We start from the raw sequence: 25,645 nt of genomic DNA, 5'->3' as shown, positions 1-25,645 counted from the left end.
CTGGGTAACTGGCACAGATTTAGGTGTCCAACTTTTAGAAACCTTAAGGCTGATGAATCCTACTCTGAGGATCTTATTGCACTAGTCATATAAGTGTTAAATCGTGTATCCAGTCAGTCAAATTCCAGCCTAGGTAATCCTCAATGTACTGTACTTATGCTGCTCATCTCACAGTGATGTATAATGTTACAGTACAGTCTGGAAAGTGCCACATTCCACTTTCAAGGTGGCTACCTCTGAAATGCAAGTCAAGTAATTGCTATGGCCCTTTATAACCTGCTTATAGTCAGTAAAACACTTCACGACCCACCAGAATTAACATTACTATTAAAAGTATTTTTCAGTTGATTGGTTATCGCAGCATCTCCTACGCTTTAAAGCTTGAGATAACTACACGAGTGTCAACTATTTGGTTAATAGAGAAATAACCAGCTGGCAAAAAAATTAGCTGAATGTATGAGGAGGATGCCTTTCAGCTCTGGCAGTTCAATTCAATTTGATGTGCTGCACTTCCTCTGAGTAATCTCATTTTATTGTAATCCCAATTGAAGCTTTTACCCACTACCTAACTGGGCTGTAGTGTGCCATGATATGCACCTCTTGTCGTTACTGAAAGACTCAAAGGCTCTAGAAGCCTGGCACTAATGGCATTTTACTATCTATATGTTAAAGAGTTGAGGTAGCTATGTGAACTCAAAAGGCTTTTTCCTTTCAGATTTTAACAAAGCAATTCAACTTGAAGTGGCAAGGCTTGATGGTCTCATCTTGATTCTAATTTAATTTATTGCCCATCACCCAGCTTTATCCTATTTGAAAAGTTATGCTATCACAGTTCTACTGAAAGCCTTTAGAATATAACTATTAGTTATCTTACATAATAAGGGATAATGTAGAGCCAGTGGTAATAAGGCCACAATCCTGCAATTTGACCCACTACTGAGACTACTACTTCTGTGCAGAGCCCTGCTGACATCAATTACACTCTCCATAGATGCAAAGGTCCATCTAACCAGAGTAAAGTGGAGCATCAGGGCCTACAATTGCGATACACTTGAGTTTTCATTATGTTTTGTGCTGAAAAAGTGAATGCTAAGGAAGCGTACCTTGAAGGTTTCAAAGGAAACACTGACTGAAAGACAGGCACTATTGAAAGTCACAGAAAAGAGGAAGGAAATACTCATTCCCGGGTAAAGCAAAATAAAGGCATACTGAAGCTGAAGATAGGTCTGAATAGATACATTAGTTACTTATGGGTTAAAAAAAAGCAAACAAAAGCCCTTTTTAATATTAACTGCCGTTAATAACATTTGAAACCTAGGAAATTCAAAATTAAACCTTTGATTTTATTTTGAAGCCTAACATTTGAAATGATTGAAGCAATTATTTTAGCTCTACTTGCACTGCAAACCTCAGCTCTATAGTAACGATGTAGTCATTACCAGCACTTGAGTCATTTATAGAATACTAGAAGCCCAGAGGCATTTAAATACTTAGAAAACCTAAATATTAAAAATAGCACAGCAAAAATAGTGGGCAGATGTGTGTATATACATCCATATAATATTTATCAGAGAAGAATAATTCTATGCATTAACTTTGGTTGAACAAACAATATGACATGAATTTAACAGGCTTTCATCAACAATTAAGTATGTTACAACTTGGTTTTGTTTTTTAAAGGAAAACAAACTAACGATATTTAGTTAAAAGTAAAAAATTGTTTTGAATTATTACGTCCCAAAGCTAAAATCTGCTTCAACTTCACTTAGGAACTTCTTCTCACACTGAAAGTCAAAAAAAGCCCATCTATTAGGAAAAAAAGTAGCATCATTACTAGAAGAGAGAATACACATATCTGATAACATGAAAGAGAGCTTCCATACAGAGAGAAACGGGACACACCGAAAGAACATAGTAACAAAAAGGAGCTGTCTAACAGGTAGTTGCTTTTTTCCTTTTCTTTTTCGAATTTCTCCGCCATACATTGGTAGATCCACGAAGGCAACAAGAAGACAGATGGAAGGCATAAGACAGTTTATAAAGAAAATATACTTTCACTGCATTAATGGATGCCCTTGCCAGAATCTTTATGAAGCTGTAAATGTTTCAGTGTGGTTATTTCACGAGAACAGTATGCCTTTCCAGCAGCGTAAATACTTCATGAATGAAATGGATGCTTTTTACACACCTTTCCATCACTGTAAATTATTCCTGAAAGCAAACTGCCATTTGCAGGTAGTCTCCATTTAAACAACAACAGAAATGGATCATGGGGATGATGTAAAACATAATGAATCTAATGTCAATATTAGTGAAACTGAGTAAAAGGAAAGCATGTACGTATTTATTGCCTGCTTCCAACTCTGAGTAATATTGCATATTAATCAATTGTCCTATGGGGGGAAATGTGGGAAGGAGAGCAAGAACAGAGTAAAGTGTAGGAAAGTATGTCTGGTACAGTGTGCTTGAAAAGGTGCTACAAAAGCATCCTTAGTGAAAGCCTGGCTACGGTCTTGTTGAAAAGCTTTAAACGCACCACAGAGCTTGGCTTTCAAAGACGCTGAACGCTAGCAACAGAGAGTAGTGACTCTGAATTTGCATACCTGTTTTTACCATTTTTCATCCACTGCTTTATATTAGAGTTTGGAATGAAAACCAACCCTCTGTTAAAATTTCCATCAATTTCTGTCAGGTATTTTTCATTAAAAACTTCTCTGTATATAAACACAAGCTGACTTTAAAGCAGTCAGAAAATTCCAGAGAAGGCATCTTCAACAGTGCTGTTAGCAGTGGTGCTGTGCTGACCACCCTGGTACACACAGTGGGGACAGGAAAGCTAATTCCCCAGCATTCCTACTTTGGATCGATAGCAGCAATGTAATTTAGAGCAAAGCACCCCCTCCTCTATTCAGACTGGGCCCAGGACCCAGTGAAACTATGTTGATAAAATGGGCTTCCTCTCCTGCAACTGCCCCTGGCTGGACATGGCAGAGAATCAAAAGAGGATGACATCCTAAAATCCAAGACCATTACAACAGTAATGATATCCCAATGGCACAAAAAACCAAACAAACCAGCACGCTGTTTGCTGATAACAGAACTAGAAGGGTCTTTCAATTTTCTGTATGAAATTCAAGCACAGCATCATCAAATGTCATAAAACTACCTGGTAGCTCTGTTCTCTTAGCAATACGTGCAATTGTAGGTTGGAGGCTGTGTGGTGTACCTGCATCCCATAAAGGTTTGTGCATCGGTACTGGATATGCTTCAAGCAATGGACTCAAGGAAGAGGCACATTAGATCTGTCTTTATGCCACTCTACAGGCAGCATGGAAAAGCTGTGACTGCTGATGGAGCTCAAGATGCAGCAGTACTCAGAGAAAGGCACATCATTTTCCAGCTGTAAAGGGGTGGGGTTTATTCAAAAAAGCACACAAAACATTTCCAGCAGCATTTGATCCCTCAGGCTTTAAGCAGGAAAGGCGGATTTAGTTTGTCATGAAATAAATTCTTACCTCTATCTAGTTCCTTGTCTGTTACTTGTCTCTCAAGCTGCTTCCTCAGTCTCTCATTAGTTTTTATGGAGTATTCTAAACGTTGTCTCAGGATTCGAATTTCTTGCAGATGCTCCATTAATAACTCTAAATAAACCAAGAGACCACTTCTTATTTAGAGTAAATTATTGTATTCCTTTACACTATGTACCACTGTCAAATCTAATGGGTGTTAATACTAAAAAATGATACAGAGCTGTTCAAAATGGCAGACATCAAATCTCTGGCTCCACAACAGTCTTTTTCCATAGAGTGCCCAAACCATGCATTTAGTGAAAACTCCTACTCTACATTTTAACTTAAACAATGGTCCAGTTTTAAGGCTCTTTAAATTTCCTCTTCCTACAAAACTGTAGTAGATAACAATTTTATCTAGTTAAAACGTCCCCCGTACTGAGAAATTAATCCAAAGCTCTGCAATGCAGCTTCACATTCAGGCTCAATGCACCAATAGTATACATTTTTCCTTATAACAATAGGAAGCTTACCGGAGTAACTCAGATATAAATTTTACTTTGACTTACACAATGCATACCATAATAAATAAATCTGTTCTATCAAGTTTCATTACCGTACCTTTTCCTTCTTGCTTTGCCATTCTACAATTTTTCTTCCATTGGCTGTAAGTTTCAGCTTTACTCAGGAACTTATCTGTTCTAACTGTCACTATCTTATTTGTCAGTTTATCCATGTCATACACTTCTGGTTTACTCTGCAATATTTTTCTCCTGAACAGTACGTGCTATCTCAGCTATTAAATTTTCATCGCTGCCTATAACAAACTACTGCAAGCATCACTTGTGCTTAGTGAAACTATCCAGGTCAAACATGACACCACTTATTAATTATGCAGCACTTACAATTCTCAAGGAAACACAACACTGGCTTTTATAAAATTAGAAAATCTCTCTTTTTCAATGTAATAATCTCTTGACAATTGTCTATTTTCCCCTTATAACTTGTCTATTTAAAGACCGTCTGGAGTACTGTAAAAGATGATAGTCTAAAACAACAAAGACACAAAATATCATAGTTAATTTTGTTTCAAACAGGAGGTAGTTCAAATCGTTGTCATCTCTGTATGCCTTATTACTGAAATTGCAATGATTATGCAAGATACTGGAAAGCAGAAGCAAACAAACATTCTTTATTATTTCTTAATTAGTTCCCTTGTGTCTTATTTATCACATTTTTCCAATAACTAGCGAATCTTCAGTGGGAAAAAAATCACCTGGGGGAAACTTGTTCGGCAGAAGCGCCAGTGTGCCGTGCTGTCCTTCTAGGTCATGCCTGTGCTCAGGTGATCCAAGAGACGACTTCTCTGACAAATCAAAGTCAGACAAGCTATGAAGAGCAGATGGTACAGGTGATTCATCCTTCAGTTGCTGGTACATTGTGGCGTTCTTCTCATTATCGCTTTTGTGCCAAAGTTTTAAAATATAAGAATTATTTTATTACTTTGGAAGCATGACAGAGAGCATGGTGTCAAATTTACAGGACACAGTTAAAGCATGTGAATTTATGCGACAGAACATGACAACACACTACACATCAGAGGTATATATCAAGACTGAAATTCAGACCTCCCTGAAGTCAGCAGGAATAATCAATGGACCTCCAGCCTAGTGTTCACGTTCCAGCGCTAGGTAGTCACCTTCACATTAAGGGGACCTCAAGCTGCCTTGAACAGGCAGCTGAGGATTTCTGTAGCACAGAAGAACCCCAAGCTGGCATAAAACCACCATATGCAGCATAACACCACCTGCTCTCTTCACCTTCAGCATAAGGGTGTTTTGAGAATGAAGCTCAACAGCACTGTACCTTTGGTGATCCTGAGCCAGCCCCCAAGGTCACGGAAGCAGAAAGTTAGCTGACTATCCCTCCTAGCACTGCAATTAGGATAATATCTGAATGTGCACAACAGTGTATTATGGCACGTTTTGTTTGTTCATGAAAGGAACAATCCTGGTAGCATGATGCTTCCTCTCAGTGTTTCAGCAGTTTGCCGAGAAGTGGGGAAAAAAGCCTTTCCTATGGCTATTTTATTAACAAAATGGATATTAATGAAACAGGCAACATTAGCAAAGCCCTCCCAAAAAGCAGAACAGTGAAAGTTGTGCTACAAAGCATGGAGCATCCTTATCAACTTATCAAACAACCATGTGTTTGATAACCATTCAGTTGCACTCTTACCTTTGAGCTAATTCATAAAGTATAGTAACTTCTGTACCTATTGATTCTCCTGCAAAGCAGAAATATCTGATTAAAAACAGATATTGAGAATTATACTTTTTTCCCCTCCATCTTAAACTATTTAAATATAGAATGGTAAATTAATGAGAATTTAGAGAAGTCAACAGATACTCAACACACTGTGTGTTAATGTCAAATGGTGTACATGAGCAAAACTATTTATAGCCCAGCAACAAAGCAATAGCTTTCTCTGGAGTTCAAAAAAAAATTACTAGGTACCACAGGTGCCAGATTTTACAGCCTTGGTGTTTTAGTTAGCATACAGATGTAAAATACTGTGCTATAAGCCAAAAGGAAGAGGGGTACACACCACTATTTCTTCAATAAAAATTATATAAAAACAACTCCATCTCACTTGGATTTTGTCCATACAGGGTCAGGCTAACCAGTTATCCTTAATAAAGGGGCATACACAGGATTTTGGCTGCAATACTCTTTGGCTGCAGTGGTATAGTGTGTGAGCACAAGCACAATTCAGTGCAAGACACCTGGACTTAGACACTAATTTGAATAAGGAAATAAAGAGTTTCATGGTGTCACCTTGGCTCCCCATATTTTAAAATTTTTGTGCAATTAAGCAAAAGTGGCAGGCAAGAGTTGCACAGCTGAAATTTCAGGGGAATGAACTGAAGGTCAGGATGGAAATGCAGAGACAGACGGTTGTTTATGCTTCTTCTTTACAGTCAATTCTTAGTACGCTGGATGTTCTTTATAACCCTACAAACATCATTTTATTTTAATGTGTGATTCAATGCAACACCATTGTGTTAGATATATTGAATTGTCTCGGTTGTCAGTGACTTTTCATAGTATATAGGATACCATCTGTTGGTTTGGGGATTTTTTTAAAGGCATTTAATGTTTATTCACTACACAGTCTTCTCATTTGTAACGCAAGGAATCTCTGTAGCCACTGAAATCATTGAATACGCTCAATCTTTTATTACACTGCTATGACACACTAGCCATAATACCTTTTTCTCATATACAACTCCTTTATATGAGCAATCAAAACTGCAACATGCTGCCACTATCTTTAATGAAAGGCAGGATACAGATCATTGTATGGCTGGGCCCTGAATGCTTCTGAACAAAGCGATCTTCTAGAGCCAATTTCAGGAAGACGTAGGGGTCAGGGTCCCTACTGCAGGCCACCCAGCGTCTCGCTGAAAATGACAGTTTTGCAGCTGACATCTGTGGAAGTATTGCTAGTTGCTGGGTCAGAAAGAGCAACACTTGTGAGGATAGGAAAAGGTCTTTCTTGCTCTCACTCATGTTAGCATCCCTTTGCCGCTCACTTTCTTCAAACTACAGACTGAAGGCAATATGCATGATATACCCTTCCTTCAGGTGACAAATGTCGATCTTGATGCTCATTTTACAAAACATGGTTGCATTTTAGCTCTCTATTATGAAAGACAGCATGCTTTTCTTAACCAGCTAGACTATTCGGCAGCAAGATGCAGGTCTCTTAGGAAAATAATTAGAAATGTCAGGAATAATACATCTCCTGATATGGTCTCACTTCTTAAGACGTTTAAGGCTTTGACTTTCCAACTTAATGATTTGCCAAACAACAGGTGGGGGAACTGGGATAAACAGTCAAAGGACAAGAGCATTTTCAGATGTGTAAGCTCCCATTTTTCAATATGCCGATTCTCACTGATAATTAAAAGGGCTTTGCTTACTGGTACACATTACAAAGTCCTTTCCTGGGTATACACCAGGACAGCACTTCTCTGGTTGACTCCTCCTAGGACCCCTGCTCCGGAGGCTCTTGTTCTACTATTATGCCCTACAGAAACCCTCAAATACACACTGATCTGCAATACCACAGTATCTTAAATTCATGAGCTACTCAAAATTCTGAAAGGAATTATTTGCCTCTGCTGTCTAACCAAATAGATTTTCCCTCTCTCCCCCCTTATTTTAATTTTCTATGTGCACCATTTGGGTGGGTTTCTCCATAAAGTCTATGGCTCTTTTTCTTGGTGCATCCAGTGACAGATGATTTTACACCTGCATACAATTTAACTTGTGTTATTTCTACAGGAATATCAATAATGTGCAAATCAGCATGGTATTACCTTCCAGCTGTCCAATGCACGATTCCTTGCAGTTTCTTTAAAGGCACTGGCCATAGAAAATTGCCTAGATGGACTACTATATGATAATTTCTCCTTTCACTCTAAAAGCACAGCCGAGATCTCTGCACTGCATTTACCCTTCTTGCAAGCGGCTGCACTTTAGGGGAAAAACTTCAGGAACCTGTAATTTTTTCTTTTTAGTTAAACATAGATTGTGTTAAAAACCAACTGTGAACCATGCCCATGACAACCCTTCAATAGAGATATCCGGTGCTTAGGCTCAACAAAGTCAGCTGGGCTGTTTCCTGAAATAAAAAATCCTGAAGCCTACTTGTAACTAAACTTTTACTAAACTACAACCACTATATTTTGAACAGTTAAAATATGCATGTGCTAAGATAAACAACTCAAAGCGGAAAGTGTCAATACAAAGGACAACTACAAAAGTAACATCCAGTCTTGTTGGAGCACTAAAATTTTATCTTCCAAGACAGTCCTAATAAAACATTTAAAAGCAACCAAGAGGAAGTAAGGCTTTCTTTTCACTAAAAAGAAAAAAAAAAATCAAATTTCAAGAACGTTAATATATCTCAGACAATAAGCACAAAATACAGCTACTTACCATACAGGAATTTCCTTTCTAGCTTCTCAAACAATAGTACACTTTGATTCAGTTGTTCACGGAAGCCTTCAGCAACATAATAATCTACATCACTGGCTTGAAGCAGTTCCTCAAAAGCTTTAATAAGGCTCATCAGATGTTGATGGTAAGCAACACAACCACTGCGGATCTCTTTAATTTGTTGGCGTTGAAAGGAGAGTTCTCGAGCTTGTGAATGAACTAATGAATCATATCTGAGAAAATGAAATTATCTTTAAAGTAATTTTCTGACCATAAATAACATTTAAATATAAAGTGAATTAAACTTATATTCCAAAGCTATAATTTTATGTGACTCAATTTTCTTTTAAAACGCTTTTACAGCCACAATGAGAAATGTATTGTCTCTAACTGTTGAGTTTGTATTTTTGGGCATAACTTGTGGGTTATTATCCTTCACTTAACTGCTTCATTTATAAGATGGGCAGAAACTAAAGTGATGACTTGTTTGTCTGCTTGGAAATAACCCAGACGGCATGCAAAGGTGCCAAATTAAAGTAAATAAGAGTGAATACAGGAAAAGAATTTTTAAGAATACACATATTTTTCCTGACTGGTTGGGTTTTTGTTGGTTTTTTTTTTTTAATTCACTACGGAAGAACAGATGGAGCTGTCCCTTCTTCTGAAACTTCATGCATTTCCTGCCAGGAGCACAATATTGGACTTTCTGAGCTGATGGTTTCACCCAGTCTGAAAATTCTGCACGTCTCTGTATGTTTATTACCAGAGACATGACCATGACAACCACTGTAGTGTCCAAACTCTTGTACTCCACAAGCCAGGATATAAATTTCAACTCAGATCAATTGAATTTATTCTGCACTTGCAAATATAGACATCCTCTTTATACTGCCACTGTCTGTATCACAGATAGACTTCTTTCTAGAGACTCGTACATTAGCGGAGAGAGAAAGGGAGAAGATCTAAAAAGACGCAGGGAATCAAACAAAAGATGGGGCATAAACAAAATCTATGATGGTGTGGGTTGTTACAGAATTTTTGTTGTCATTTGTATAGGAAGAGAAGCATAACTCATTTTTGGGTCTGTCACTTGTGACTCATGTAGTTGTCCTAGACAGTGGCCATAAAAACTTTACAGTGATCCATACTGTCTCATTCCTTAATTTACACAGTGAGATCTTCCTTTGTAAAATGGATGAGGTGTATTTTCAAGGTATGTAAATTTATATGTACTATATAGCATGATTGTATTTTATGATAGTAATACTAAGAGATACACAATAGTCCATGTTGGCAATTGCTCAGTGTCTCCAAATATTTCTACTGAAGCATTCTGAAGAAAGCCAACAGGCCGAATACCTTTCTTTGTTATAGTTCCTGCTGTTCTATAGGCCCTCAGGACAGTAACAATATTAGAGGGTGGAAAAAAGGCAGGGGGGGGTGTGGGTTAAAAAAGGTTTGGTCTTATGGCACCCCATTTTATGTCTGTGATTTGTATATATGCTAGCCAAAATGCTGCCCCCAGTCTTATCATACAAAAAACCAAGACTGATACTTTCCAGCCCCCCATAAATGGTTTTCCAGCTTATGAGCTTATGCTATAAAATTTCATTCATTAATTTCTCTATATATATATACTTTCACATCCTTCAAAGGAAGGCATTACGGCACTCAACTGCAAAATAAATTATAACTAGAGCGTAAACTTCTTATTTTATACATAAAGTATGGTGACACAAACAGAAGGGCTAGCATGAATCTGTCAGCCAACTGCCCACGGAAGCATTTCTATCTTAAATGGGATGTTCCATTTTCTTACACTTGTCACCTGAAAAAAACCTGAGTGATGCAAAACTGTAATACTTTGATTACAGAGGTCAGCCCGTCTCACAGAGTAACCTGAGGAGATCTGACTTTGCTCAAGAGAGGATATCTTGCAGCAAAGAGAGTTGTGGACCTGAGGTGTGGGGAGAGACACAGGTGTCTGGCATAGAATCATTGCAGAGGATGATATGAGCTTATCAGGAGCAGTTCTGTTGTAAGAGAAATTCTTTTTTGTACTTCAAGGCATCTTTTAACTAAACATTTCAGTTGCTTTATGTTAATGTTAGTGAAATTTAGCCTTTACTATAACAACACACTCCTATGTGAATAAAATTCTCTTCATATTACCTCCCTATGTTATTTGGTATTGCTGTTTACAAAAAGGAACCTGAAACAATAATAGCTTTACTCACTTGGATGGTGATATTTCTCTCAGTTTGTTCTGAAGATGATACACTTCATCAAGATGCATATTTGCAATTTGCTCTTTTTCAAGTTCTGCCTCATTTGCTGATAGTAGTTCCTTAAAGTTTTGTGCTGTCCATGTATCAGGTGCTTTTGAAGACTCTGAATTCCTGTTTTCGGTGTGGATCTCATAATCCATCAGCTGATGTACACTAGAAAATGTTTTGATTTCTTGCATAGCTGTATCTTGCACTTGCGTAACATGTCCTTCCACGGGCAAGGCTGTGTCGCTCAAAACTATATTGGAAATACCACTCGATAAAAGCTGGTCAGAGGTCTGTAAATGATACACGAACATTTTGTACTCTTCAAGCTCAGACTTCATCTTCTTAATCCTTTGTTTCAATTCTTCTATATCATCTACGACTTCACAGTCATCAAGTGCATCTGTACTTGTTACACTCAATTTGAGAGAACGCAGGCACTTGGAACCTGAATATGTGGTGGCTGAGTCAATGTCCTCATGTTCCATGGAATAAAACTCTTCATTTATCTCTTTTAATGAACGCTGGATATTCACGTTGCTAATGTTATGATGATTTTCCATTTCTGAAAAACAGGAGGCTTGCGTGTGAATATTAATATTCCTTTATCTGACATTCTGTTCTTAACAGCATTAGAATGAATTCATTTACTTCTGTAATAACAGAATAAAAATGCAGAATAATTATGAACTATGCACTATTAGTTTTGGACCTTTGACCTCTTTCTATGATTTGCCCATTAATTCAACTTGTACATCAAATATTTCAAACCCCTTATCACCTTTCAAATAAACAATACTCAAAATACACTCGCTTTCTTTTCCCAAATGATTAAACAATACTTTTGCTATATGCAATCCTGAATCAGACAGCGATGAAGCCCAGTCCTTTCCAGCCACAAAGATGACAACCTCAAACATAAGGTACTGAGACTGGAAAGGAGACTCTATGACTTTAAATGGTTTTTCCTAAATCTCTAATTAAATATTCTTTTTCTCCTCACTTCAAAAATCTATACAAAACCAAGTGGAGCATAAAGTCAGTTGAATTTTAAACAGATTATCAACAAAATAGTAAAATTTGAAAAAGGGGCTTTAATAACTTATTTTCAAAATGCGTTCTAAACAAAATCCATAAAAATGTTCGGTGTTAAAGGTTTTACTGGCACTCAATTGGCATGCACAGCACATTCCTTAGTTGACTTTGCCATTCGTAAGTAATGCAATCACCCCAGACTCAGACCAATAAAAGTTATATATTCCTACATATATTCTATGTTTATAGTTCTATGTATGTTGAGGGCTGTGTGTGCAAGTATCTAAGAAAATGGTTATTTTCTGGTTACCAGTAAATTAAATTTTCCCCTTCTATTAGTTCTGCAAAAGATCACTACGAATTAGAACCCCCCTTTTGGGAGTCATTCATTGATCTTGCAGAGGTCTTAATACTTTCAAATTGGTTTCCATGGAGAATTTGAATGCCCAGGTTCAAGCTCTAAATCAGTACAAAATCTCGAGGCGGGGGGGGGGGGGGGGGGGGAAGGGGCAGCTGTATATGAAGGCCCAAGTCAAGCCCAAGCACAAGAGAATAAAAACAAATATAACCTAAAAGCCGGAAAAAATTGAAGCTGCGATACTGGGATATCAATATATTTGAAATTAAGGCTAGACAATGTTCCCTGCAGCATACAGATTGCTGCAAACCATTATGTATGTCATTCCAAAGGGGACAGAACCACAGGACAGAAATGCTCCCAGGAAAATGCCCGGGTATGAATTCAAGAAGACACACTGAATAAGAAAATGCAACACTTAAGTTCATTAGCTTCTCCTCCTTCTCTACCAGTCGGTTGCTGCAGTAACACAGATGTCAAAGAAGGTTGTGCACTGAGATGGAAAAAACCCAGATACGAGATGAACTCTTAAACTCCGCAATCCTGATTTCATGCAAATGTTCCAGATAACAAAAACAGGAAATAAAAGCAGATATTAGGGAAGAAATATTTCTGATGAGAATACTGACTATAGTTTTTAATGAAACACTGCCCTTTCATTAAAGGAGAGCTAATAAGCTCTCTGTGCATATACGTGTCCACACACACAAAGGGCGCACATAGAGCACGGTCCTGCAAACCAGCTGACTGGCTTCAATGAAAGTACCTATACAAATAAAATTAATTATGTGACAAAGGATTACAAAATTGGCCATATCCTCTGCACTCTATACACACCATGTTAACCAGGTTATTCGAGCCCTCTCAAAAAAGACTAATGGATGATGCAGAAACACGTAATACACAGTATTAAGCCTATTTACATTTTCATTAAACGATTCCATTAGGTTTCAACCTAGTTGAATGCCTTCAAATAATTCAGATAAGCAAAATTCTATCATTCAATTGCTTCATTCCAATAGTTCATAACTAGATGCAGAAGCAATATGTAACAAATATTTAATTCAGAGAAGAGTTCAGAAGCGAGGACATTAGCAAGAGAGATCAGAGTTGGGCATACAATTCATTATTTTTACTGGAAACCAGACTCATAAATCCCTGTGGCCCTTCTGAAAGCATAACCCTTAAAAGACCAACTTGGATTCTTAGTGCAATTAATCCATATTAGCTAAGAAAACGAGATTTAAAACCCACAAATAATGGCAAGGGAGACAATTACCTGCAGTAATTTACAATTCTGCACAATTCAGAAGAAACTAGAGTTTTAAAATTTCTTTTTTTTTTTTTTAATACTATGCCATATAAATGCTTTACCTTGATAGTTTTGCTGGTTTTTGTCCATTGCACATTCACTCTTGCCCTCTGTACCCAGATCAACACCTTGCAACTCCATCTGGACCTCACTATTATCCAGTTTGAGCAACGAGTCAACTGGTGAATAGTGGGGGAAGGTAAAACAGAAGTCAGTAAGTGACTGAAAAAAAATTAGGTGGGGATAGTTAAAAAAAACCCAACAACAAACACACAAACAAAAAACCCATGAATCCAAACCTGGTTCTCTGACAATTTGGAACAGGAAAATCATCTAAGGCAGAACAACAATTGAAAATGTAATACAAACATTACTGGTCATATGAAACAGTGTTTGCACATATTTTTAAAATACTTGAACTACTAATTATAAGGATAGCTACTAAGAATGTGAATTGCAAAGGCTTCCTACCAATAACCGAAGATAAACATTTGCGAGTCCCCTTTGTAATGTAACAGTTAATCACTTTTTAGCGCATTTTTAAATGTTTTATGTTACGCTTAGAGAAAAGGCTAAAAAGTTTCTCCAATATGAGCATTGATCATAAACTAATCTTCTGCAATCTCCCTCTGCGTCAAGCCTCAGAATTACTCAGTGTGCAATACAACTGTTATCCAGGGTAAAGAAATCAGTGTGGAAAGGAAATCACAGGACTGCAGTCCTAACAGGTTCTGATTCATTTCAGGATCCAATTCAAAAGTACTTCCCTTCTCAGAATTCCCCATGGATTTTGCACCTACCAAAACTAATTGCTATAGTCCTATCAACTTGAGTATTTACAATAAAGTTGTGTCCTATCTGTCCCTTACCACAGTAACGTTATCATTAACAAGAAAGCCTCTGCAACCTCTGCGTTTGATAGTGGCTCACTTGCTACTTGATTGACTCTTATTTCTTATATTTGCACCTCCTCTCTCCCCCACCTATCCTTTACATCTCTACTCAGTTTTTAATCTAACTGCTAAGTGCATTTTTATTTTTTTTACCACTCCAAATCTTTATATAATATCCATTGTTCTCAGCCTTACAATTTGTCATACTTTGCCAATCCAGATACTTTGTCAACAACTGAGTTTAAATTAACCCAGCCACACTAGAAACGGACAGGGATGACTTGACTGATCAGTGGAATATTGGAAAAACTTATTTATGCAGCATAAACAAATACAGTATTTTTATACTCTCCTGTCTCCATTACAGACAGTTTTCATTAGACGTGGCATCATATAAAGGAAATTTTTCATTTACTTAAACATTGACATATATGTGTGCATGTGTGGGCACCCTGTGAAACTGTCATTTATTATATACTTTATGCCATGTATACAAAGCACTTTCTATTCCATACAAAGCTGTTTTACATTCTAGTGGCAAAGATAAAAGCAAAAAAGGTGTTTTTCAAGATCTATATATATTTGCCTACCCAAGAAAATCGTAAGATTAAGCAGCATTGCACACATGTAAAAATGATGTTTTTACTGTCTACTACAAGAAAAGAAGCCACTATTTCAAGCAGCATTACAAGTCATTATGTCTGCTCTTTATTTACCTCTCACTGATGTGCTTTCCTGTGCAGGCTCTTCTTGAAGGTTTTCAGTTACAGACTCATTCAATAATAACTCTCCATTTGTTTGTGGCTGAAATTGTTTGTTTCGTACTTCACATGCTTTCAGACCTTCGTAAGGTACCCTGGTATGATGCTGTAGTTTTGAATCTGACTTCTGCATACAGGAGTTCAAAGACACATTTCCTGATGGTCTGGATGATCTTAAGAGAACGGGCAGACGGGATTTCTTGGGCAGGCAAGCAGAATCAGTCTGAAAAAGGCATGGAATAAAATGGGGAGTTGGTAGCTCATATGTAACAGTCAAGTAAAGGAAGTATAAACAAATATTCCAGGGAAAATAAAAATTTTCCAGTAAGATCAGTAAGCTGTCACACTAAACAGTTTTGAAAATAAGATTGCAATACCTCCTTGCAATGTGGAAAACAAACATTCAGAGAGGAAAAAAAACCTATCAATTTTCTGTAAGTGCATCCACAGCCACACAGGGAATGGCTTCCAGTTCATGAAGCAAGACAGCAAATTCACCATTGACTAGCAAAGGCTTTTAATCAGTAGGCATATTAGTTAACCCTGAATTTGTGTGCGCCCTAGGAAAATAGTTTCTCACCCAAACTGACCTCTCTAACTGCTACTTCCCAGTCTCTGATTTATATCATAAATGTCTGACAGCCCAGTAACTGTTTCCCTCAAATCTTTTTTTTTTTTTTTAAAATTGAGGATCCTCCTACTTTTTCACAAATTCCTGAACATATTTTCCTTTCTTCATTTTGCCTCTGTCCAACAGGCCTTACTTCTTACCAGCCTTCTTTCATACCTTTGAGCAAATCAACACAGCTTTGCATCAGTCACAGAGGAAATTTATGCTGCCATAGAGAAATTCTTTATGAACAAGAATAGCTTCTTCACCCATACGCTCTATAAATTGCTTCCACAGGATTCCCATTTCCTACTCTAACAGACATTCCATCATTGGAGTTGGGGGGACAAGTTAAATTTCTTAAGTCACTACATTTTAGCCTCTCACCTTTTGAAGACTGCATAAAATGTTTCTTTCTTTAAACCACGGAGCATCAAATAGTGCTATCTCCAAAAAGATAAAAACATGCTATATGTTGATGAGAGATATGGAATTGTGTGTAATAATAATAAAAACCAATAATGGCATGTTCAGACAGATTTAGTTTATTTTTTTGCTGTTCATTTGCTCCACCAGTGTCATAAGTCCCGTAATTTCTTTTACCACCCAACGTATTCTGAAATACCTTTCCACATTCATTTCTTAGCAATTATAGTCCTTACACAATTTAAAATAATAAAAAGCAAGTTCCATTTTCCTAATGACATACTCAATTCCTTTTGTACATACATGAATACAATATCGTTTGGAGGCTGAAAAATAAATCCAGGAGGGATGAACTTCCTCCTAGTTCTACTAAACTGCACTAATAACGTCAAACAATTTCCAGCTGTCTCAGGGCTGTTGTACAGACATATACGTCAGCCAGATTACCCGAAGTCCAGTTCAGCTGGCTACATGAAATTATTTATAAAAGCTGTTCAGAAGCAAAAGATACACTGCATTAGTCCAAACAAGCAAGCTTTTAAAGCAACAGACTCAGGGATTGCATTGAGGTTGCACCTGATTAAACTAGAGAGGAATCTGGAAAACGATGAATCAAAACAGTGTACTGAAACTCAATGAAAACAGAACTTGAAAAAAAGAGAATTGCAGAAAGAACTCTAGGTATTCCCTGTGGAGGGCAGACAGACCTTTACTTGCCTTCAGAGAGACTGTCCTTTATTCCTGAGAAGTAAAACCAGCAACTCAAAGACATCATTAGTGTTCTTAAAGCGAGCCATCACAAGCAGATCTTCATTAATAGACAGCTAGGTCCTCAAACCCCTTCCCCCTCTACTACCCATCTTTACTCTTCCTGCCTTCCACCTGCCCTCATCTCTTCGTGTGTTCCTGAAGTCAGCTGCCCTGGATAGCACCAACACAGATGAGAAAGCCCATCCACTCCTTTCTGTCTCAGACTAGCCAAGGCATCCCAAAGGTGCAGGAACGGCTATCACAGCAGCCAACGTGCCAAACACAACTGACCGAATGCCAGGCAGACTAAGAACATTAACAATAGCCCAAGAACATTTCCATTATTAGCCTCTTTCCTCCCCAAATGTAATTTTTTTTTAAAGGTAGAAAGTTCACCACCAATAAGGAAAGCTTAAAAGACTAGGAACGTACCTGAAGATACTCCAATAGATTTTGACTACATGTATTTGTTTGGTGAAACAAGACACAGTTTTTGCGAGTTATTTAGGTTTTGATTTTTCAGGGGTATCATAACTTATTGCTAAGACTGGCATGAATTTTCTAGGGTGTTTGCCAGGGACCAACTGTGCATGCCAAAATCTTCTCCTTAGAATCCCAAACTATACTGAAATGTTTATGCCTGTACAGAAGTAAGTCTTATCACCGTCTCTTGGTTTACAAGCCCCTTCCTTCAGTGAAATTAATCCAATGAGAACAAGCCAGAATAAAAATGAGTTGCTCCCAATTGCCAGCTCACAGAAATCTCTTGATCACTAAAGTCATGGAAACCATTCTTTGCAGAAGGTGCTACAACATTCTCTATTAGCAGTATTAGCAGTGCACAAAATCAAAAGCAATACTCTCCTTTGTCTGCTCTGCAAGAGCTAAGATCTTCAAAGAGTTTTCAGCTTGGCTTCTATAACTGCTACTGAAACAATACACATGAACTCTTTAGTAGACACTGTTTTCCCACCTCTTTCTTTGCAATCACAGACTGCCTGCATACAAAAGACTTGAAAACTCATCTGGCACAAGCAAATTACATCTGTGCTCACAAAACAGATTCTGTGCGCTTAGGTTCCAAACAAATGGAATGAAGAACTGCCCCCACAATTTTATAGAGTACTACTGGTCATACTTCTCTAAAAGCAAGACACAATGATAAGATGTTAATAAAAGCCTAAAATTAAGACTTGAGTTTGTTGAAATCTACCATTAACTGTTCACCACCATGCTCTCAGACATTATGCAAGTCTTCAATTTTCTAGAACCCATTTGCCATTTAGACGTAATAAGTTATCAGTTCAGAATGCTCTGGCTCTGCACATTATGAACATCTATGCAGAGATATAAGGTAGTACAGAATCAGGCCATTATGCTATAAACTATCTCTTTTTCCAAAAGCTGTAATATTTACTAGTATCTGGTCCCAGTGAGGATTGAAATCCAATTAATTAATGTGCTAAAGCACACTGAAGTATGCAATGAAAAGCTCTGAACATTAAGAACAATTATCTAAAATATATTTGGCTTACATCTCTTTTTCTAATTTTAAAAATTACACAAAAGCAAGATTTAATATTAGAAATGAAACATATTTTTCTCTTTTACGCATCTATTCCCTAAGCACCAAAAAGAGAATCTTAAATAAACTTACTTCATTTGTTCTCCCTGTAAAAAAGAGTCTTTCATGCTGTTCACCCTTCTTATACACATTTTCTTGCTGATGTTCTCTTTCTGCATTTAATCTTGAATATTTTGGTTTTTCTTCTGAGGGTCCTTTTTTGCCTTCATGTTTGAATCTCATGACATTACTCTCTGAAGTCATTGTTTGTGTAGCTGCATCTTTCAATTCCACTTTCAACAACTCAATATCCTTATTAATCTGTGGCATTGCATCTGGATAAACCTTCTCTTTCCCATCAAAAGTTGATTTCAATTCTACTTGCTGCTTTAAGAATTTATTGACCTGATTGAAATGTTTGAGTTCAGCTCTTAGTTGAATAATCATTTGCCTAAGATCTTTTTCATCCTTTTTCTCTATATCTTCACTTGAACATTCTTCCTCAGTTGTGTTCAGATGATCTAACAGTTCATTTACAATTTTCATTTGTTCTTCTCTGCTATACTCAGGAAAGAGGAAAGAAAAGGCATGAATTTTGATTTTTATTTAAGCAAACAAGAATATCTTCTAAGAAACTCTTTTGCACTGTCTCTAACATATTTGAAATTCCCAGGAGATTCCGTTTTACTCACTAATGAATTACTCACTAACAAAGAGAGTTTTTGAAACCTTTTCACAACATGAGTTATATCATAAATTATCTCATAATGTTTTTCTCCTAGTTATGACCATAGATGCTCTACTGCCCCTTCCTCCATTCATGAGCAGATAGTAAACCTCTGGTAACTAAATCAATTACTTACGTAACACAGCAATGTAAGAAATATGAATGAATTTTCAAAAGAGTTTACTCTCTGGTTTAACTACGTTAAAAATAAAATTCTACCAAAACCACAGGCGACTCTAGATGTTGAGTTTTTCTGAAAATCTATCCCTTCATGTATTTCTAACGTAACAGGAAAGATGGAAGCTCAGAAAACAGCCAAAAGCCTGCAAAAACAGCTCACTACAGACCACCACAGACCACCAAACTGCCCCACAGATAACTAATGGTCCATGGACAACAGTTTGGAAAGCAATGTTTTCAGTGAAACTGAAGCCAAATAAGAGACATTTAAAGCATAAGCAAGCCCTCAAATTCTACAGATGATTTCATGCATCCAATAGAGAGCTGTTTGTGCCACTAAATATATAAACCAGCATTTAAAACAACTGCATTTGTATAGTTAGCATTTGAAATGGTAGAAGCTAACTAGGCTTTTTATGTCTTTCTCTGGCATCTAATGTCATTAGTGAGAATTAAGTTATCCAAAGTACAGGCTCATCACCAGTCAATCTGGTCATTTATACTTGAACATAGAAAAGATTACACACCAGAGCGGTAAAGACGATGGTGCTGGAATCACTCATTAGCAGACTTTTAAGCAAAGTTAACAAATAAAACAAAGTTGTCTATTCATCTTCTAAGAGAGTAGTATCTCCTCATTTACCACTAACTAATGCTTTGACAACTAAGACCATTTATGGGTGTTGGAGAGCTTTGAATAGTAATGTAAAAATATAGAATTGCTTAAGTAAAGTGAAGTGCAGTGCATGCTGAACGCAGAAAACAGGATTTGACTTGTGTAATTCCACAGGATATTCTGCTACCAGCATTGCCAAGCACAACGTACATGGAAAGTCATTCCTGTTACTCTCCAGAAACCACTGCAGCTAGCTGAAGGAACAGCACTGATGGGCACTGGAGAAAGTCCCATAACGCTGTACATAGTCATTACAGCACGGAGAGAACTAGGAAGGGAAAACAAGAATGATCTCCAGCAAAGCTCTAATTCAGTTTCCAACCAGGAGATTAAGTAGTGTAAGCATGAAACTGGGGGAAACAAAACTAGTCAGGGTATGGTTTTTGTATACACTCTTTTCTGCTTGGTATTGTCCAGTTTCTATGGAAATGAGCATTTCAGCTGGGAATCCAACTATAGTGTACCACACACACTTGAAAAACATTGGTAACACTAGGGCTTATACAGATTTAGTTACACAAGTATTTTCTCCTGCATGAAAACTGACCTAAGTACTTACAACACGGTTCATCTCAGCACAGTCCTACTAGTAATTACACTGGAATAACCAATCAGTCAACTGCAGGACGTGGGCACAGGCTCCCTAAACTGCTGACTGCTGAGAAACCTCTGTCCAAGCAGTTCAGGTGCTATGGCAAAGGCCACAAAGTGTACGGTAATGTCCATTCAAAATTAACCCTGTAAAAGTCATTGTAACTCCATTTCCTCCATCCTCAGCTCCTTACACATACAATTTTTACAGCAGTAGTGTCATCCCCTCCACCACACCACCTTTCACTGCTCTCAGGCACACTTTTTAAAAAAAAAAAAAAAGTACCACCTATTGTCATCTGAGCCCTTTAACACTGCTAGACCCCATCCTGAAAACAATCAGTCCCTACAGTAAAGCTCCGTATATCAGTAACTCTGGAGTTTTTTTCTTGTAATGGGTTTTTCATAAGGATTTCTACTGATAGTATGTTTCCTAATTACTTAATTGCATGATAGACTAAAATGGCTCTGAAGGCGCCTTGCCAATCTCTCAGGTAAATTAGACAGTGCCATTATCTAAATTCACTTTAGCAAAATTACTTTATTCTTGTCTCACATATAAATACTGTCAAAAGCAGTGCATATCCCACATACTTACGTAGATTCCAGTACAGATGTTCTTTTTTCTCTTAAAAGAGATGTGAGCAAGTTCTCTTGTGTTTCATGTTCACTCATTCCTATTCTGCCAAAGCATTCACCAGTTGTATCATGTTCAAACTGAGGCTTATTTGGACTCCTATAATGTCTATCTTTGCAGAAACTCTCTGAATAGCCTGATGGAGTTATCTGTTAAAAAATTGCAAACACTTTCTTATTACACAGGTATGCAATGTTCTACTAAATTCAGGGCTGTAATCTTTTTGTAATTGTGTTTTCCTGATGCTCCTGTAATTCCTGATGCTCTTTATCTACATTAAGAAGCATCCACAGACATTTCACTTACTATTTATTAATAGAAAAACTAATTAACATCTATTTCATATGATTACTTCATAGTGATCAGTTGTTTAGTACTAAGTAGATTTCCCTGAAGGTCTTTATGAAGAGGTATGAAACTTCAGGAATGTCACCTGCAGATTGCAGCTAACTTTTTATTAGTTCACCTTTGAATCATCTGTCTTTACAGTACCAAATTCTGTCCTGGGGTCTCCAGATGTACGCCCTGATGGCCAGGACAGGATGTAACTACAAGTATTTACAAACTGCCAACTTTTTGTATGCAACACCGTAGACATGTCCTAGGAAGTTTCTACGTGGGTTCTCTGCAGTAATTCAACCCCCATTTAAATCAGTGAAAGTCTTCTGTATCACTTACATGAGAATTTACACTGGGCTCATTTGGATACTGTTTCCATCAGTAGACATCAGCAGTGAGAGATTAAGATGTTTAAGAGTCAAGAGGACCTTTACAATACATCACTTACCGCTTTATCCAGCTCAGAAGGAAAATCCAGAGACACTTGAAGGCATACCTAGTAAACAAAGAAAACACAGAAATTACAAATTTCAAAGAACAGAACATCATTATTCTTCAACACTACTAATCAAAATGTGTCATATTTTTGTGTCATATTTTAGCATGTTTGTGTCATATTTTAGCATGTTATAATTTTTAAACCAGAAAGGTTCAACTTTAAATGCACTCTATGATCCTCTAAGGTCCCTTGCAACCTGAATTATTTTATGATTCCATGATACTTTATATTACATCACTTTTGAGTGACAGAATAAGAGGACAGTAGATTCCTCTATGTATGAAAATGCAGTCAACAAGTTACCAAAACATCAAGTATTTCAGCCCTGAAGAAGGATCTACAGTATTTTTTCCTCAATCATAGCAGCAAGTGAATCTTACACAATTTGTACTATAGGCCTAACTGCAATGGAGGCTGAAGATCAGTGTGTGTGTATGTAAAGAAACACAATTTCAAGGGACTTTGTGTCATACCCATTAAGGAAGATTATGAGTACTCAAACAAGGGACAACAAGGACCAGAACGAAGCTATCCTGACTGCAAAATTAGTTGAAAGCAAAATCAGATACCAAGAAAAGTATGCTTTGTTTGCAAGAGACTTTGTGTTCTAAGAAAACAAGAATTTTTAAAGGCATGCAGAGAAGAGAGTACTGTAACATAATGTACCCAGAGCAGAGTCCTACCTGACTGACCCTCTCAGGAAGTTGACTGTTCCGCATCTTCCTGTCATTGTCACCATCTTCAGTCGGCATCACAGGCTCCTCTGTTATTTCAAGACACTACACAAAGTATGGAATGATGTGAAAATGTAGCACAAAAAAAAAATACTGTGATATGAAACATGCATAAGTAAGTCAGTGACATGTCTTAAAAGAAAAATAAAAAAAGCCTGTAATACAAAGTAACAAACACTGAATTAGACTTCTTCAACAAGATCAAAGGAAATTAATATAAAAACCAGGAATGACTCATATTAAATACAGTGAAACTTTATCTTATACATTCCTTCATCTCTATTTAACCCTTTCTCCTCAGAATTTACAAAAAAAATAAAAATCACTTAACCTCTTCTGCAAAAGGACCTCTATTATCTTCGGTCATGTTCTCATTGTGCCTATTTTATTTTCCAATTTCCAGAATTTATTTTCATTTGCTACACAATTTAGGCTCTTCTCCAGCATTCAAGAAATAGATGCTTTTAAAACAAAGCACACATAGCTTGCTATACACTAAAAAGATTCACTGTAACACTGAAGGTTACAATCTGCTTTGTCTTGCCTAAATTTGCCAATCCGTAGCAAATGGTGCCAAATCATCTTTTTCTCCCTATTTGCTGCAGAACCCAATCTATCTCCCATCACTAATATTTCCTGAGCAAAGAGGCGGAGGAAGACTCAGCTTTTTTAGTAGCAGAACCCAAGTTCCTGACATCAGCATAACTGACAGCAAGAGCAGAATCCCTCTGGTTTGCTGGATGTTACATCTCAGCAACAGATCTGCAAGCAAGGGATGAGACGCACACGTTGCTCCTCTCCCAACAGCAGCGAAGACCACTACTGAGGGAGCTTCATTTACACACAGCTCACAGAATATTTTCATCTAACTTACAACTCACCTCCCCTACTCAGTTTCCTCTGGCAACAGAGGACAGGATTTAGCCTTGCCTATGTCAGCTTAATACTGATCATAAGAAACACTCATATTTACAAAGAATTATTATATTCAGTAGCCACATTCTGGCACAGCCTGCCAGACAACAACCCGAGTACCAGCCAAGTCTTTCGTCCCACTTTGGGATCCATCATGAGTCACCTGCAGTTACCACATTCCACCGCTCCCCTCTGATAAGACCAGATTGGACATTTATATCATCTTGTTTTATAGCAACATTTCCCAATCTAATAGAAAAAGATAAATACATAAGATCTCTGCTGCTAGAATCTCATTAAATAGTAGAAATGTGCGAGTGTGGTAAATATCAATGATGCTATGCCTAATATGCCTAAACCATAGGTAGGATACAGCACAGTGGATTCAAACTTGCATTAGATAAAAATTTTAGTCTTAAAGCACTTATGGCAATAATACAGCACTGCTGTGTATAACAGTCATATTTTGGTGCAACTTGGGCTAAAGAAAAATTACCTTAAGACAAGAAAAGCAGAATCTTGAGCATAGTTACAGAAAATTGAGATTATAGGTACAAAGACTCAGAAGACAGACTGGAAGGAAAGAAACTGGTGTCTAGGGGTCGTGGATGTGATATTTATAGCTTTGATGGATATACAGCACAGTGCTGAAACTTATGGCATGAAAAGAGAAACCTGCTTCCCCAGTATCACACGCTGGAAAGTCTTGGCTCACAGCTTGTCAGTCCAATCGCACACAGGATTCTGCGGGGAGCGTTATTTTTGCTTCTTAAGAACACTGCGAATTGCACGCATCTGTGGGGTTTGATTCTTTTAATTGGGTATGTACACAATGTATGCATATATATATATACATATTTGAAATAAATGAGAAAAGCCTTTTTATCTTCTAATCCCTAGCAGTATAAGCAACTCTAATGGTTTTAAGTAAGTATGAATTTTAAAAGGTAGGAACCAGATGGCACAGCATATCAATATATTTGCCTTTTACTATTAGAAATCTATATTGAAAACTGACTTCTGAGTCATGTTTGATTTTGCTATTTTCACTCAGACTTTGTTTTCTGGGACAACACAAAGTAAAGACAATCTGAAAACTGGAGGAAGACACAGATAGATTGTGATATATAGCAAGGGCATGCATTATAAAAAAAGTATCTTTTTGTTGTAATCATGGGATGCCAAAAGTCCAATAATGTTAGCTATTATAAAAAAAAAAAACAAACCTGTTAAGGTTTAATCTTCCATGTGTAAATTCAGGTCAACCCCTGCATTTGTGTATTAAAATTAAACTTATTTGCACATATAACTTACCCACCCCAAGCAACTACCTTTTATGACTCAACATTTTTTAGTATTTGCTTTTCCCAGGCCAGTATTTGGCTTAATAAGTGATGCTTCTTAGAATGAAACTATTACATAAAACCAACGGGTTACGGCACACCATTACAACAAATGACTGCAGTCTGAGCCCAGTCCTATGGTCCTATGTCTGAGAGGCTGAAAAGAAACTTTCTGTGCTCCAAGGAATACGACCCAATGTTCAACAAAGTATTAAAAGAAAATAAGTGTCTTAAGGCCAGAAAAAAAGTCTACGAAGAATAAGCTGGCTGTTTAAAGTATTTCCTTGGAGACTGAAAACCTTGAGAATGTTTTTCCTAAATGAATCGGTGATATGCTTGGTTTGCAAAGATCCCTGGAGCCCTGAAGGCTGAAATCACTGAGGCTGCTTCTCTCAGAGAAAGCAGATGTTCAGAGGACAGTACAAAAACAACCTTTTTCTCTCCTCCTTCTCCCTCCCTTCCGAACATGAAGCCAAGAAATAGAGTACTAGGGGCTGTCAGACCTT

The 25,645-nt window shown here is 37.3% G+C and overlaps 1 protein-coding gene across 4 annotated transcripts in view; it reads right to left on the bottom strand.

The window, feature by feature from the left end:
- Positions 1 to 25,645, bottom strand: part of CDK5RAP2 (CDK5 regulatory subunit associated protein 2) — an 84,789-nt gene that overhangs the window by 18,555 nt on the left and 40,589 nt on the right. For all 4 annotated transcript variants that reach the window (XM_072882778.1, XM_072882776.1, XM_072882780.1 and 1 more), the window contains 11 exons: positions 22,831 to 22,926; positions 22,097 to 22,144; positions 21,271 to 21,458; positions 18,592 to 19,057; positions 15,104 to 15,371; positions 13,557 to 13,673; positions 10,754 to 11,354; positions 8,517 to 8,749; positions 5,748 to 5,796; positions 4,786 to 4,970; positions 3,516 to 3,641 (listed from right to left, as the gene is read on the bottom strand). In XM_072882778.1, the coding sequence (XP_072738879.1) occupies positions 3,516 to 3,641; positions 4,786 to 4,970; positions 5,748 to 5,796; positions 8,517 to 8,749; positions 10,754 to 11,354; positions 13,557 to 13,673; positions 15,104 to 15,371; positions 18,592 to 19,057; positions 21,271 to 21,458; positions 22,097 to 22,144; positions 22,831 to 22,926 (2,377 nt within the window). The remainder of the gene's footprint in view (positions 1 to 3,515; positions 3,642 to 4,785; positions 4,971 to 5,747; positions 5,797 to 8,516; positions 8,750 to 10,753; positions 11,355 to 13,556; positions 13,674 to 15,103; positions 15,372 to 18,591; positions 19,058 to 21,270; positions 21,459 to 22,096; positions 22,145 to 22,830; positions 22,927 to 25,645) is intronic.

This window comes from Ciconia boyciana, chromosome 18 (genome assembly GCF_034638445.1).
Source record: "Ciconia boyciana chromosome 18, ASM3463844v1, whole genome shotgun sequence".
Classification (NCBI taxonomy): Eukaryota; Metazoa; Chordata; class Aves; order Ciconiiformes; family Ciconiidae; genus Ciconia; species Ciconia boyciana.
This window is presented reverse-complemented; position numbering and strand designations above follow the sequence as displayed.